At 40.0% G+C, this 16,795-nt stretch overlaps 1 protein-coding gene across 5 annotated transcripts in view; it reads right to left on the bottom strand.

Moving 5' to 3' along the window:
• The window catches only part of LOC117403529 (rho guanine nucleotide exchange factor 28-like), a 107,493-nt gene that overhangs the window by 43,495 nt on the left and 47,203 nt on the right, over positions 1-16,795 (bottom strand). For 4 of the 5 annotated variants that reach the window (XM_034928514.2, XM_034928517.2, XM_034928519.2 and 1 more), the window contains exons 7-9: positions 16,489-16,561; positions 13,246-13,292; positions 11,773-11,839 (exon numbers count right to left, since the gene is read on the bottom strand). In XM_034928514.2, coding sequence (XP_034784405.2) covers positions 11,773-11,839; positions 13,246-13,292; positions 16,489-16,561 — 187 coding nt within the window. Of the gene's footprint in view, positions 1-3,678; positions 4,052-11,772; positions 11,840-13,245; positions 13,293-16,488; positions 16,562-16,795 lie in introns of those variants that run through there. The other variant, XM_058988117.1, reaches the window with a different exon arrangement.

The raw sequence follows: 16,795 nt of genomic DNA, 5'->3' as shown, positions 1-16,795 counted from the left end.
GTCCCCTTTTCATTATCTTACAGAGCTTTCACAATTAACTAGTGTTGAGATATGTGAGCACATTGTATACAAAAATCTTTCATTTCATGAAGGGTGTGGCAGCAGTGAAGATACATTTATGAAGCCAAATGTTTGAATCCCATCCGCTGTAAAACTAAAAAAAAACCTAAACTGAGCACTAGACACTAGGAGGAAACAGAGGCGTGGAAGAGGCTCAAATCCCAGGAGGGCAAGACCCATATTATTGGCTAACAGGGGCTTGGACTCGTGAAACACGAGAACAACAGAAAGCTGTGAGGGAACCATGAAGCAGAGCAGACCGAGGATGCTAGCATGCAGCCAGAGCTAGCACGCAGGCACAAGGGGAAGATAATGGGGCTATTCACAAAGCAGTGTGGAAAACCAGGGAATACATTCAGCAAATCAAACGGAAGACACCAAAAAAAACAACTTCTGTGTGCGATACCTTTTTTGGTTTTGTTTCACATATCTGCTAGTCCTGGCACAGTTTTAAAAACATCATATGACTGTACAAACTAACTATGAAAGGGTAAATCAACATAGACAGTTATATATATATATATATATATATATATATATATATATATATATATATATATATATATATATATATATATATATATATTATACATACTGTAGGTGGACAGATACACAGAAAGACAGATTGTTTCATACCTGTATATACCTACATTTTGAAACTCTCAAGTGAAGAACGTCCTAAACAAGTTTCAACACCAGTGGTTATGCGTTTCTGTAGATATACTGCACAATACATATACAGTATCTCCAGTTGGAGACAAAAACACAAACCAGGGAACCACAAATAACTAACATTTTTATTTGTATTTTCTAATTAGAAAGTTGTTGGTCTGGTGGCTGTAGTGCAATACAAAATTCAATATTTTGCCTTATGTTTTGGAAGTCGGGAATAACTACACCTGTTATAGAACAGAAATACAAAGTAACATTCCTAAAGAATATAAACAAATCCAAGCTTTAGGAAAAATGTAGTTCTGAATATTAGAACATTTTAGAATGTTAGTTTAAAATCGATGTATCAGTATCAGACCACCAATATTTGGCCTGTAAGTGTAGTTGAATAAATTAAAAATGTGATTATGTCAGCCTACCATACTACTCAGTAACTGTAAGTAGAAAAACTGTACAGTACCAACGCAGAACTGTACCAGATGTGCAGCAATGGTACTTCCTAAATAAATAAAAACATATGCCAGTTTTTGTCAATTTTTAACCATGGTTGGGATCACTTATAAGTGACTGGCTTTACAGAAAAGTGCTGTTTTTAAAATGAGAATCCTTTAATTCACCAGAACCTTTATTTGAATGACAACACTGGTGTTTCACCAATTTCAAGGTCAAGATGGATTTCCAGGGAGGTTTCACGAGCAGGCGGTGCGATTAACAGACGCAAGAGCCATTTTCCAAATGAGAGAACAAAGGCAGGTTAATCGCCTGGTCTGTGATTCAGAGTATCTGTCTCCAGTACAGAGGCCAGTACTGCATCCTGTAACAACTGCATCTGGGAGGTTTAGAAGATCAATGGTCCCTGTTACCTCAAGTGATTCCTGCATCCTCTTGCAGACTGTGTTGAGCCATGCCCAAGTTCTTACAGCTACAAGAGACGGCTCAGCTTTCTGCTGCTGACTGTCTGGCGCTGTATTAGAAAATGTCTTATGCCACTCAAAAAGCTACCTTCTTGAGGAAGAAAACGCACAGTTTACAGCAGCACTTGTGAATGGGCTTAAGAGTCTGTTCTATAAATCAAGACAAAGAGCCCACTCGACGTCAGAGTCGATGAACAAGGACGTTTCAAAACAAACAAGCTCTGAAATAAGCTGAAGCCCGCAAGGAAAAGGGAACGGAAAAGAATTGCACTCCGTGTGGGTCAGAGTCTGGCTTTAGCTCTTGATCCTTATAATGGAGACAAGCTCTAACTATCAGAAACTGGAAATGGGCCTGCTCTGCGAATGATGGCTGCTTTTCACTTCTTTAAAACTGAAATTTACTAACAAGAGTATTTTTGACTTTGATATAGCTAGTGGACAGTATTGTGGATATTCCACCAATGAGGATGTCAGAATAACCAACACGCTCCTCGAGGAGGTGAGTGGGTTGTATAAGGCCATTCTTATAGTGATTAAACACAGCACTCCATGTATGTTCATGGTGTCTTCTTTATATACAAAAAGTAGAATGTATAGAAAAGACTTTTTGGTCCCAATTAAACAGCTGTTTTGAAGGATGATTTTCCTGCAACTGTTTTACAATGTGCTGTAATTTAGATTTCAAAACTGTAGCACTGAATAAGAAAAAGTTCATTTCAACACTTGCTGTATTATTTATTTTTTTGTACAACCAGCCCTGTGTCTGTGTACCTTAGTGACATGTCATTACCCATGGGTTTCCTATGAGCACGGTCATGTTTTAGCTAGGTTTCCATGGTTACAACTTTGAATACACTCCAGGTATTCATTATGGTTTGTGCTTTGTAGACCCTCACTGTATTTTCATACAGGTATCCTAAAGTTATATTTAGAAAAGCCTGTTGCAGACAATTATTCAACTGTTCCAGCAGCTTAGACCATGCCTGAAATACTAGTTATCTAAATCATAGCAAGCATAATAATAATAATATTCCACATTAAGATTTACATTTCGTTCTTAATACCAACTAAACAATAAACACATAAATAAATAAAATACATAACATAAATAAATACCATGTACACAAAACAGGTTACCTCAGGTTTTAAACATTTACATTTTTGTTTTCAAAACTTGGAACATTATACCATTAGAATTGGAACATTGGAATTATACAGTACCACATGTCCGGGAAATAAATTGTAACCCTGTAACTTTTAAATACTTGAGGGGATGTGCTTCAGTGGCTGGGTGAAAGAACTGAGGGCCAGGAGATCCTGGGTTCAAAGGCTAGCTCAGCCACTAGCTCACAGTGTGACCCTGGCAAAGTGACTTGACCTGCTTGTACCCTATCAGCTGTGCGGTTAGCAGACACAGGGCCCCATTGGGAACAGGGTGTGCTTTTTCCACACGGGCTGCTTCTACTCTAAACCTATTACTGAAAAGAATGCAGTTTGCGGTAGCAAAACATTTTGCCAATGTTTTAAACAACATACAGTCTGATTCTGTCAGACGCTTATTGCCAGGAGTGTTACACCCAACTGTCCAGATGTCTTCTCCTACCAGCGTGATATATCAGAGAAACATACAAATAACACGATAGGACACACCTTCATTATTTTAAGCAGGAAACTTTTGGAACTCAAACTTCCATGTCAGACAGTCTTATAAAGTTCATAATATACAATCCCAGCTAACTGTTGCTATTACAGTAAGTGCAGCATGTAACATGCAATGATCTCAGCCAATGATACATTTCAGTTCTGTTTTCTGTTTCATAAATAACGTTTAAAAATGGCTAACACCACAACTTTGCAAGCTAAATGCAAATCAATAAATTCCTAAACAATTACAGCTATTACTACAGCTAGCTCATTCTGGCACAATCTTAAGAGTCGACGCAATGAAAAATGTAATATAAAAACCCAGATCTCGTATATATACAAGCCAGGAATACAACTGTTGATTAAATATAATTATTCTTTTTACTACCTTGCTTTGATGCTCGTCGGCGAATCCTCATTTTTGGAAAGGACGGCCATGAGTAATTGAAGGGAGAATCCGAGTCTGAATCCATTTCTTTTTCTGATTCGTTCAAATAAGCACATCAGCCAGAAGAGTCAGCTTGTACATACTTGAAAGCCAAACTCTGTTGTGCTCAGAAGTGCCTCAAGTCTGTTTGCCTCAAGTCTGAATGGGATCAAATTGCCCAATAACCCAGCGAGGGACCTGCACTGAAACAGTAGGGCCTTCCAAGGCTAATCAGACATACAGATAGCTCAGGGAGAGCAACAAGACAGCAGTCCCGAAAAAGGAACAGAAAAAAAACCCAAACTGAATCAAGACACGGAGCTGCTTCTCTGTCCAGAAGTAGTTGAAAGTCAGCATGAGCCAATGAATCATTAACTCACCTTTTCATTTCTATGTAAATGAACCCACTGGAGCCGAGCCACAAAGGAAGAGGGCCTGCCGACCCACAGATTAAAAAGTGAAAAATGACAATCCGTTGTGTAAAAGGTACAAACACGCATCACAACACGAGGCCAGGGAGTGCAGAAGGGTTGAGGGTGCCAAGCATCCGCTTTGCTTCTGGCTTCTCCCTTCAATGCTGCTGAGGAGTTTCAACGCACAAAACTGGGCAAACAACCTTGGGGGTCTTGCTGAGAGATGCTGAGCTTCAGTACCGTCACAGGCAGTCCACAAAGTCTGGCAGCCGAGAAAGCAAGAAAAGCCACTTGACAAATGGTAAATTCCCTGATGTTTTATCTTTTAAAATATGTGGAGGGAAAATCAAACAAACAAAAAAAAACAGGAAATCATCAAACGCTGTATACAGAGAGTGATTTTAGTTTTCCTTTGCGAAGCATAGGAACATAGTTTAGTCAGTTTAGCCTTCTGGAAACGTTTATTTAATTTATTTTTTAGGACTGGCAGCTTTACAGCACTAACTCTGCACAAGAGCCAGTGACCGTTTTACAACAACTCTTCCATTCTTATAAAATCTCCCTGAACAACTCTGAGGCAATTAGTATTCAGCTTGGCCTTGCAAACCCCTCCCCCTCCACTCCAGCATCTTCCAAGCACACAAAACCTCTTTCTTCATGCATCCATATGTGCTTGCACTAAAGCAAGTACCAAGTAACAGGCTTGCTATTTGTTAACTACAGTTAAACCTTTCTTTTTGGCCTCTTTTGTGATGATGTGATAATGTATGCATGTGTTTTTGCAAGCCAGGGGAGAGGTAGAGAGAGAGAGAGAGAGAGAGAGAGAGAGAGAGAGAGAGAGAGAGAGAGAGAGAGGGGGGGAGAGCAGGGAAGAGAGAGAGGGAGAGCAAGAAAGAGGGAGAGCATGAGGGAGAGAGAGGGAGAGAGGGAGAGAGAGAGTGAATGTGTGGATCAGCTTAAATGTCAGCTTAAATGACATTTGAGCTTGTTAACATTCCTCACTTCACTTCAATTACTTTTCAAACAGCTGAGGCCTACAGTAGCGCTTCTGTGCAGTATATGAAATCATTCTCTAGCTTTATTTGCACTTGCATTGCTTATTCTTTTACTGTATCTGTCAAGTAACACTTAGTTCAAAGCAAAATTTAAAAGATATATATACACATCAGCATAAGGCGTGAGATCTCTTTCACATAAAGGAACATAACCAGGATCCTTTTTACAAATACTGTAATTATATATCTTTAGATATCATTTCCTTAAATAGATCTTCTTCAAACTATAAAATATACCTGGTTTTAAATAATATGTTTTCAAAGATGGTAAATATATCATTTAGCTGTACTTATCCACCCACCCCTCCCTCCTGTCACCTCACCACTGCAGGGCACATATTATTTATTATTATTTATTTCTTAGCAGACGCCCTTATCCAGGGCGACTTACAATTGTTACAAGATATCACATTATTTTTACATACAATTGCATTATTTTTTTACACATTATTTTTACATACAATTACCCATTTATACAGTTGGGTTTTTACTGGAGCAATCTAGGTAAAGTACCTTGCTCAAGAGTACAGCAGCAGCATCCCCAACCTGGGACTGAACCCACGACCCTCCAGTCAAGAGTCCAGAGGCCTAACCACTACTCCACTGCTGCCCTACTGACTCAGAAGGAATGGAGATCAATATGACACCTCTGTTCTTTCTGTCTAGACAAGGACCTATTTTATCCTGGCAGTGAATGCTTCCATGCTGACTGTTTCCTGCCAGGCTTCATCAGGTACCTGAGCAGCAGGAGTCCCTGTGCAGAGGGGTGAACCAACCCAAGACTGTTTCCCTCCCTATTTCTCTCCCTAGCCAGCGGGAGTGCAAAGGCTAACACAGTGCTCCCTGTGGGCTCCCTGTTCAACAGCGTCAGTCCTGCAATCTCCTGATCGCACAACACACCCAGCAGCACTGCATGCAGGACTGCCAACACATTACTCTTCTTACTGGGCTAAATCACTTCAGGGTTGGATTTGTCAGCCTCATTAACTAGTCTCCAGGGAAGATGAAGACAGATGACTGTCTTTTTTAAGACACTGGTCTGAATTAAATCAAATTTATAGCGCCTCTATAGCCACCGTGGCGCTTCAGAGAAATGTTTTTACAAACTGATGTGATTTTGATTTAATTCAGGCCAGAATCAACACAATAAAACCATTAAAAGTAACTAGAAATGTGTGTTTCTGTTCACATCCCGCATCACACACTTCGGAACTTCATATAATATATAGACTTGTGATGCAATCAAGCATAAACCACAAGCAATCAAATCATATTGTACAGTACAGGCTTCTGGTTACATAAAAATGTAACAACCCAAGTTTCATTAGATTCGGAGAAGCAGAAGACGTTCCCTATATCTAATACAATAGCCTGTAAATGGTATAACTAGAATTCCCTCAGCAAGTGCTAAGGAGAGTGCATATACAGTTTTAGGCCAATACACGTTTTCCTGAAGGAGGAATTGGATTGCAGATAATAAAGCTGTCTTTCAAGGCTTTATAAAACATATATGGCCTGGTGTGACAGAGAGCGAATGAATCTGAGTCAACAATCTCCCTCCTGACCTGAGAGGGTGCTGTGTAACAGGAACAGTGTGCCCTGGACTGGATGGTTTGACAGTTGATTCCAGAGTCAATTGGAAGTTGGCGATCCAGGAAGGGGGCGGAGCCACAACACCAGAAGTCATCGCCCTAATACAGTAGGCGATGTGTCAGTCATGGATTGGAGCAGACGTGATTGCATTCGCTATTGAAGGGGGCGGTACTGAAGGTATATTAGGTTATGTGGCCAAGCAATCTTTGCCTCTGTTATGGTTACGGACTGACGGAGAGGAGTAAAAAGAGGAGTAATCGAGTGTTTACTGTTGTACTGTCTATTAACTGTTCGTGTTTGTCATTTGTAGACAGCTAAATATCAGGGAGCTGTGGCTGATAAGCCAGCATCAAACCCAGACTGCACTGCAGAACTGTTAAGCACTTGTATCGTATTCACAACACCACTTGCACTTGGAGCACTCACTGTTGGACTGGTGATTCTGTAGGTGTTTTAAAGTGTGTGTTTGTTATTATTATTAATGGGAATGAACCCCGTGGTTTTGACTGGCTATACACATCGTTGTGGTTGGTCAGTATTATTATTTAAAAGCAATTAATAAAGCTTTGTTTTCACCATTGGAGCTGTTGTTGGACTGTTGTTACTAAGCACTGCATCACCTCTACACCTGCGCACTACAAACCACTTTCCACAACTGGATATTTAGCGTTTTTTGAAAAACCTTTGTTTTTCATTATACGCCTCGACTCCAGTCCATATCTGTCTAATATATAGGGACACAACAGCTTGAACTGTTATGAACTATTCAAACAGTCCACCGGTTGCCATTTATCAAATCTGCACCCTAGTAAAATCAATAATCCATCAAAATCAAGGTTAACTACACACTGCCGTATTAAAGGAATCCCTTTAGAAGTTTCGTTGATACCATTACCTCAGACAAAACCTACAACATTGTACTGGGTCAAACAGAAGAAAGGGTTCCTAGAATTGCTCTAAAGAGCGTCATGCCTGCTGTTTGTAATGAATGAAACAAATCTTCCCAAAAGACATAAGCAAATAACTATGTCGGCAGTGGCAGCAGAAATGAAAACAGGAGCAATCTACATAAGCACAAACTGTCACAGGGAGGCTTCATAATAGCAAAACAAATTAACCAACCAGAGCCAGCGCTACCCCAAACCGGTGTATTGAAAACAAAGAAGAAATGCGTTAAGAGTAAATCTATCTGTGAGCTTCTAGACAGGAATGAGCGTCTAACCACAACATTCCAAGCCAAAGGAATGCCTCTCCCAAAGCTACTCTAGGAAATGATTGACTCACACACTCTATATCTGTGACGGACAAACGGCTCCACAACAACAAACAATTGCAATGTGCAGATACATTTCCTATACAGTCTGCATTCTTTCTCAGTTTTTTTTTTTTTAAGTGACTTTGAAGCCTGCTTAAAAAAGCCGGTCTCCTGGTTGCAGGATCTTTCCCTCAGCTTTTTTATCTCAATTCCTAATAATAATAATAATTACATAAGCAAATCTGACATCGTTTATCTTCAAGCTTTATCAGGGCTTATCAATTCAAATCTGACATTGTTTATCTTCAAGCTTTACCAGGGCTTATCAATTCAAATCTGACATTGTTTATCGTCAAGCTTTATCAGGGCTTATCAATTCAAATCTGACATCGTTTATCTTCAAGCTTTATCAGGGCTTATCAATTCAAATCTGACATCGTTTATCTTCAAGCTTTATCAGGGCTTATCAATTCAAATCTGACATCGTTTATCTTCAAGCTTTATCAGGGCTTATCAATTCAAATCTGACATCGTTTATCTTCATGCTTTATCAGGGCTTATCAATTCAAATCTGACATCGTTTATCTTCAAGCTTTACCAGGGCTTTTCAATTCAAATCTGACATTGTTTATCTTCATGCTTTACCAGGGCTTATCAATTCAAATCTGACATCGTTTATCATCATGCTTTATCAGGGCTTATCAATTCAAATTTGACATCGTTTATCTTCAAGCTTTACCAGGGCTTATCAATTCAAATCTGACATCGTTTATCTTCATGCTTTATCAGGGCTTATCAATTCAAATCTGACATCGTTTATCTTCAAGCTTTATCAGGGCTTATCAATTCAAATCTGACATTGTTTATCTTCAAGCTTTACCAGGGCTTATCAATTCAAATCTGACATCGTTTATCGTCATGCTTTATCAGGGCTTATCAATTCAAATCTGACATCGTTTATCGTCATGCTTTATCAGGGCTTATCAATTCAAATCTGACATCGTTTATCTTCATGCTTTACCAGGGCTTATCAATTCAAAGCCTCAGCCACCATGGGAGTCGGATCTCCTGTTATCCCTCTTCACCATGGAAACGGCTTTACACTTAATGTAATAATAATAATAATCTCTTTGCACAGGATTGATTTTTCATTGATTTCACGCTGCAAGTAATCTGTGGCTCAACACACAAAACATATAACCAGCACTATGCAATTCTCATTTCTAGCACGGCTCTGGAATTCAATTAGCCAGGGCAGGGGGGAATTTAGACAGACCAACATGTTTGACCTGCATTGGAAAATGGCCAGGGCTCCTATCCAGGGCCGTCATTTGGGGGAGGAGGGGGGGGGAGGCGACAGGGACGGCCGCCCCTGCCAAGCTCACCAGGGGGGTTCCCAAATGGCAGTTTCTGTGAGAAGTTAAGAGGCTTAAAGGAAAGTGCTCATGCTTCGGGACATCGAAAGTGCAGCGACTAGCCTGACGCTAATGTAACATTGAATGAAACATTCTCTTTTTTTTCTTGCCAAAAGCTGTAATGCTACTGTTTTAAAATTGTTCTGCCAAAAAAAAGTCATAGCAAGAGCCTCTCCCAAGTTATTGTGACAATTTGCATTTGCTGAAATTCAAAATTAACCATAGCAGCTGTTGGGTATGTTGTGTTACAAAAAGCAAAAGAGAAAGGTGCGTTTTACTAATAATTATGTTTAGTGTTTATGACGTTTTTTCAGAACTTGTCAGTAAAAGTGCTTAGCTTATAAGATCTACCACGTCACAGCAACTAAACAAATAGGAAAATAATAGCCAGGGCCATTTTAACCAGTTAAGAAGCTACAGAGTCGAAGAGGGGAACGAAAAGCTAAACTCGTGCCACCGGTAGTTTTTACTCTCTTTTTGAGCTGGTAACTCTACAAGGATACTTACTATTACTTATTACTATACTACTATATTACTAAAGATCATCAAGGTAGTCATCACTAATCATCTAGTTTAGAAACTAAACCTAAATGATTGTTATACTTTGAATGAAGCACTAGATACGCATACACTCAGGGAATTACATTGTAATGCTTCAGTTGCATATGCTTGATTACTGGCAAAAAATAAAGACATGTTCAAATCCAAGTCTTGTACTGTAAGTGACAAAACAACAGTGTGTTCAGATATTGCATACTTCTAACCGCTGTGCAGTTCTTTCTTAATTAAAATGTGGTTGATGGAGAAAAAGCGGTCTACAGCAGACTTAACATGTCAGACCAATTATACAAGAACTTATTCAACTTTTTTCAACAAAACTAAATCATTTGGAAAACATCAGCAAAGCCTCATGATGTTCAAGCCATGATATGAACTTTTCCAAAAGGTTTCATTTTGCAGCCCTCTGCCACTATCAATTTCATTCATAGTCAATGGGTCACACAGCTTCTGCACAGCTTCAAATGAATGTTTTACCAACACTTATAATACATAACTTCACCTTAACCCTGGCATGCCAAAACCTTGAGATAACCAAATAGTTTACTAATGAATGTACTTAGAACAGGAGTGTGGATGCTTTAAATACTTAAACATGATAAATGCTGCGACTCCCTGCATCAGACTGACAAGCTACATGCAACACAAGTTCCTGGCTGTCTGAACAGCAGGGGGTAGGAGTGGAGCTGTCCTGGGGGTCTGACTCAGACACCACTGCAGATTCCTCAGCTACCACACAGTTCACAGTGTGCTGAACAGCAGCAGACGAGATTACAGGGAAATCAAAGTTACTGTAATGTACCTATTTTTAGCTCTACCAGAAGGTGTCTCTGTTTGCCAAGCAGCACAGAAAAAAACAACTTTGTTTTTTTCTACTCTTGCAGGAGTCTCGTTAATCTGCTAAATCATGCTGGGTTAACAGCTACAGGTTTACTGGTTGCAGCCTCATTTCACCGGATTTGATTATAACAAATCCAAAGGGGCAGTTTGTCCACACTCTAGATGTTTAAACATATGTAAAAAAAGTTATTAGGGAGCCTTTTTTCTGGGCACCTCTACTCAGGCAGCTGCAGATGTGCTTGTATAAGACCTCAAAGGAGTAAATGCATTTTCACAGACAGCAGAGAGGAGCATTTCTGAGACAATAGCTATGGGCCGCGCTTTAGCTTCCCAGTATGAAATAAATAACCTGTATCCTGCTTCTTTGTCAATGGATTTATTTTCCAACAACAGCCTCAAAAATACATTTTGAGAATTTTAAGTCTGGACAGTTTGCGTGACAAGAGAGGCACGCAGGGAATGCCTGTGTGTCTGTCTGTCAGAAGGCAACAAGGTAGAAAAGTCAGCTTTCTGTCAAACTGTATTCATAACAACAACTTATAAACACAGCACAGCTTGAGAGTGCTCGTATGGTTTCATGAAAGGTTTCCCCACTCACTTCAGCTCCTCCATAGTTTATCCCGTTTGCTTTTGTTTCTTTGTTGTTATTTATTTTTATTTTTTTGCTTCGCTGTTCAACTCTCTCTGACACAGCCCCAAATCAACGTGCAAGCCCAGTGCCGGGGCCCTGCTGACCTGCTCCCCTGCCCTGGCTCCTGTGAGTAATGAGACGGGCGGCTCACACATTCCTGCTGTCTTGCACGACCTCTAGCTGTGATCAGTGTAACTGGAGACACAGCAGCCTGCTCAACTACCAGCCAAGCTCTTTTCTTTTGCTCACCTTCATGCAGTATACAGTCCATTTCGTAACAATGTTGTTTTCCTACCTGTATTTAGCTGTGCATGGTCCACATCCTCTTCATCCACTGATAGCACCAACTGTTCTTCAAAAACCTCAAATGAAAACAGGGCTCTATATTAGTATGTGCATTCAATAACGTTCCCCATCTGTCTTCAACGCTTTCAGCACTGCAGTCCACAGTGTGGAGAAAGAGCAAACCCTGATGTGTATCATTACAATCATGAAACAAGAGATTATGTTTCAATGATGTTCAATGACTTACAACTGAGGCGAAACAAACAGCACCGACAAAATGCTTGTCCATTCTCTCTTGTTAAGCAGTGTAATCTACTGCTGCACATCATCCGTGACCCTAATCTTGGAACCGTAACCTTTATCTCATCATCAGTAAGAGATGACACGACACAGAAATAAAAAAGAAGAGAAGACTATATAAGCCATGGGAATGGTTTGCAATAATTATGGTTCAACAATTCCACAACATTTCCTTGTGTACTGTTGTTTTGAGTGTTATGAAGAGGCTGTAACTAATCAGAAGCAGACAAGCTGTACAGACTCGCTTCAAACTGCAGTGGCTGCTGTACCACCCCTTCCTGACCTGTATCATTCTGTTACCATATTATACCACAGCAAACTTCATTTTAATAGATTTATTTTGAAACTAGTCATAAGGTTTTCTACAGTGTGTTGAAGGAAACCTGTGTGCGCAAGTCTCTTTAGTTTTTTAGCCAACAGCTGGAAAGCCAAGGAGCCCCATGGTCCCTGGTTTCCACACTGCATAGTTCTGCTGTGTATCAGAAATGACTTACAGAATTAATTAGCAAGTTATGAAACCTTAGGCTTTGCATTGCATTCAATCCTCCCGGCTGCCCTTTCAGCGACCCCATCACTGCAACATTAGCTTATTAATAAGAACTATGTTTTCCCACACAGCAATGAGTTCTCCTAAAGATCTGGCTTTTAATGTATGTTAAAAAGACACTGCTCGTGTTACAAAACACGCTGCTATAGTAGTCATGATTAAAAACATCAGCGCATCCAATACTTTCAACTGCTCGGACATGTATTCTGATTTTCAAGTTAAAGAAATCACACATGTATTATATATATGAGATCTGTCTGGATGATATATTTCTGGTTTGGTTACTTTGTTGGGCATGTGCTGATGATGATTTGGAGTATAAAAGAATCCAGCTCCTTGTTTATTACACTCCTCCGTCTTTGGCTCACTGTGAGTAAGACGGTTTCATGGTACTCTACCTGCGTCACCCATACAAATGCATTAAATCATCATGACAAGCAGTGTCGTCCTTTTAACACCCAGCTGTGACACACAATATTTTTGATGACCGTAACGTTTTCTGAGCCCTTGTTGGTGGAATCTGCCCATTTTATCCAATGAGAATGTGTACTAGTGACTGCACCAACCAAACAAACCCCAGATCCACACAACCTCACACTATGAACCAGGCAGAAAACATGTTACTGTCATACTTACATTATCTAATAGAGTATGGGCTCCCCCACAGAGATCTTTGGAAGAGCCTGTTGAAGAAATGAAAAACTGCAGCGTTATCACCCGTTATACATTCAGATAGGTACGGTGTAACCAGGCAACAGGCTGTGTTGGTTATTAAAAAGCAAATAGCTTCAAATATCATTTTTGTTGTTTTTTTTTTAGATTCCCCTTTTCGTATGTCTGCAGTGACAGTGGTTCTGGTTTCTGCTTTGAAATACTGAGTTATCATTTTTCTCTAAATCTGCCTTTAAGTGCTGAAAATGAACAGCCATGCTCATTCCATTGGAATAGCCCGACAACACAGCCTCTAACTTCTGCTGGCCGCTCCTCTCAGCTCTGCCGGCTGCTCCTGCTCTCCTATACATTGATTGCTGCGAGGGAGGCTGTTCAGTCTCACCACTTGCTCCAGACCTGCTCAAAGCAAGCTCAAAGCCAGGTAATGGCAAATCTGGAGAACAATGATCAATCAATACCATGGCAGCAAAGCCCAGAGTCACTCATAATGCTACCAAACACCATAAAATACAAAGGGACGGGAAAGCGACTTCCTCTTTAACATGCTGTATTACATATATAGATACAGCATGCGGTTCCCACCGCACTCTATAGCAATACATAGTTTATTGCATGCTACAATCAGTAATAAAATGGAACAGCTATGGCACTTTAAAGTGGATTAAACAAACTATAGAAAACAGTCACAAAACATTGCTGTTTAATTGAACTGCCTTACCAACAATCAACAATTGAAATGTTTCTCCCCTAAGTGGGTGCACTAGAATGCAGTAGCACAGCACACAGGGGGATTGTCTTACAGCAGACTTGTGCAATCGAGCTGATGAACTGCAATCAAACTGCCGTTGCTACGGTTACCTGCAACTGCGACCAATAGCAGTAGCTGCAACAAACACAGATCAAATCGGTTCGGTTTTGGGCCGATCCAGGAGTGAAACAAAGTGTTCAGACAAGTTTAACAAAAACACTCTTCCTGCACGATACAATTAACATGCGTGTGTTAAGATCCAGGGAAGATTTTCAGTTACACAGGGACAGCTTGTTAATATAACTAGTACATGTTAACACACTCAGTGTCAGGTGCTGATGTGATATCATGCACACTGATCCAGAACAGCAGACACTGAAAAGGGCAGACACACACTAGGCAGGCAGAAAAAGGAATCACAAGCAAAGACACATTTTCACATGGGAACTCGGCAGACTAGGGCAGGGAATTAACCTCTGCCAAACATGAAAACAACAACACCCACTTCTTCACACATAGAGTACGACCTGTCCCTGCAATAGTCCTACCTATTTACCTACTTATAATGTGCAGGACCTTCACTCTGTCACAAGAGCTGCATATCATGCAAGACAGATTTTACCTGTATCGATTGTAACTGTAATCTTCATCCGATCACTGTAATCTGAAATCAGTCACTCTCAATCCAATACTAAAGTTTACCAGCAGAGGGCAGTGCAGCAGGTAACACTACAGCTCAGCTTGAAAACAAAGCTCTCATAGCCTTGAAACAGTTCACAAGGTCTATGTCCTTTCCATAACATAATGTAATGTAAGAACAACTGAAGAGAAAAACAAGAGCAGCTTCTAATTAAAAGGTCAATAAAATGTTAAATATACTCAATACCTAGGATACATGTCTCAGTTGATTATGCAGGTTTATTTATGTTGGAGGATGTAGTTCTTGAATTTAGATTGAGAGAATGTGTGGATTTAACGCTGCAGGGTTTACTGGGTTTATTTCTTTCTATGAAACAGGACACCTTCTGCTAAGATCAATATACCAGCTTCTCACACTGATTAGCCATCTGTTATAAAAACATTGTACGGCTTATTTAACTACTTGATTTGAAACCTTTATTTGTTTCTATCCATTTTCCCCATATTGTTTTTACCAGGTCACTTATATAAACGGAGTACTTATAACAGAACAGTTCTTCCACTAAGTCAGGGAGGGGTAACCCTGGAGAGCCATTCTATGCCAGGTTTAACCCCTACCCGCTTTAGAGCCTCGTTGGAGGTTTAATAGGGTGACAAAACAATTAGCACCTGGTCTGGAAGGGCCAGAGCTACCAAATTCCTGCTTTTGGGGATCGTCTGTGCCATTAACAGGGTTTAAACTCATCCCTATGAGACCTCAGTGAGCCAGCCCGGGTCTGTTCATAAAAGCAGTCCTGAACAATAGTGGTGGCTCTCTGGATGGACGGACGTGTGCATTCACAGATATCCATCCTGAACTTGCATACATGGCTTTCTCCACGGGTGCCTTGACCATTTTCAGAGCTTCATAACAGAGCTGCGAAAATGGATTATTCGATTATTCGGATGAATCCGATTGTCAAATTTGCTTCATGATTTCAGTTACAAATCTCAGAGGTTGTTGTGCACTGTCAAAACTTTTCTGCCAGGTCCTTCACACGTTTAATCTTAATATACTATTAACTGACTCCTGTACTGTTTATATTTTGAAATAGTTTTTATTTTGTGTGACTTTTTTCTGCCTCTATTTAATCCTGAGGCCGCAGAGTCCTGGAGTCAGCCGACTCGCATCAGACTGCAGACAGCAATAGTCTCACCACAAAGTGGCAGAGTCTTCCAATACCACATCTATGCAATGTGCAGACACATCTGTAAAGATTTCACATAAAACATGTACGTCTGAGGGAAAGGAGCGGTTGAGGACCAATTTGGCTGAGATTTTGAATTAGAAGGCAGAGCTGTCTTGCTGCCTTTGTTTGTATAGCTTAAAGCTAAATAAGTTTAAGAGTTTAAATGCAACAGAAACCACCTTTACAAGCCCATAATCCAGGCTGGATTTAATAAACTCCCTAGTATAACGTGCTCTGCTTGTGTTGACAGTAATGATAGCAGTTTTACACATACTACAGCAAAGCCAACCCAGTACAAGAGAGAGGATCTCTGTTTAAGTACTGGATATATATTTTTTGTGCAGAAGCTATCAAAGCCCTAATACGCATAGGAGTCGTTCTAAATACAGACCCATTTTATACTGTATAATGAAAGATGGCCCCTTTGTGGAACAACATTACAAAAAACAGCATTCCAAACAGAACATGTGAAAAACAAAGCGATGCAGAATTTCAGTTGAAAAAAAAAGGTCAAGTTATTGAATAAACCTGTATTAAACCTGTATTACTAAGCAATATGCAAAGATATTGATACAGAAAAACATGCAGTACCTTTGTCAGCAGTGCCTTCAGTATATTCCATTTGTGACCTGCCATCCAGTCCGTTTATTTTAAGGGATGTAACCTAAAACATAAAGATGCCTTATGTACATCTTTCAGTACTGTTTGTTTATTTGTACACCTGCACTATCTGAAGTGGTTCTATTAAATGGATGATTTTCATCAACATGTAATAAAAGCAGTAGTTTTACTGTACAATAAACAGTGTTCAATAAATAAAGCATGTAATATAACATGTAAAACCACAAGCCTTTTTAGGGTGGAATGAAATAGAAACCACACAGTACACAGGTTTCTG

Source organism: Acipenser ruthenus, chromosome 2 (assembly GCF_902713425.1).
Source record: "Acipenser ruthenus chromosome 2, fAciRut3.2 maternal haplotype, whole genome shotgun sequence".
Classification (NCBI taxonomy): domain Eukaryota; kingdom Metazoa; phylum Chordata; class Actinopteri; order Acipenseriformes; family Acipenseridae; genus Acipenser; species Acipenser ruthenus.
The sequence above is the reverse complement of the archived record's forward strand: the minus strand, read 5'-3'. Positions and strand labels throughout refer to the sequence as shown.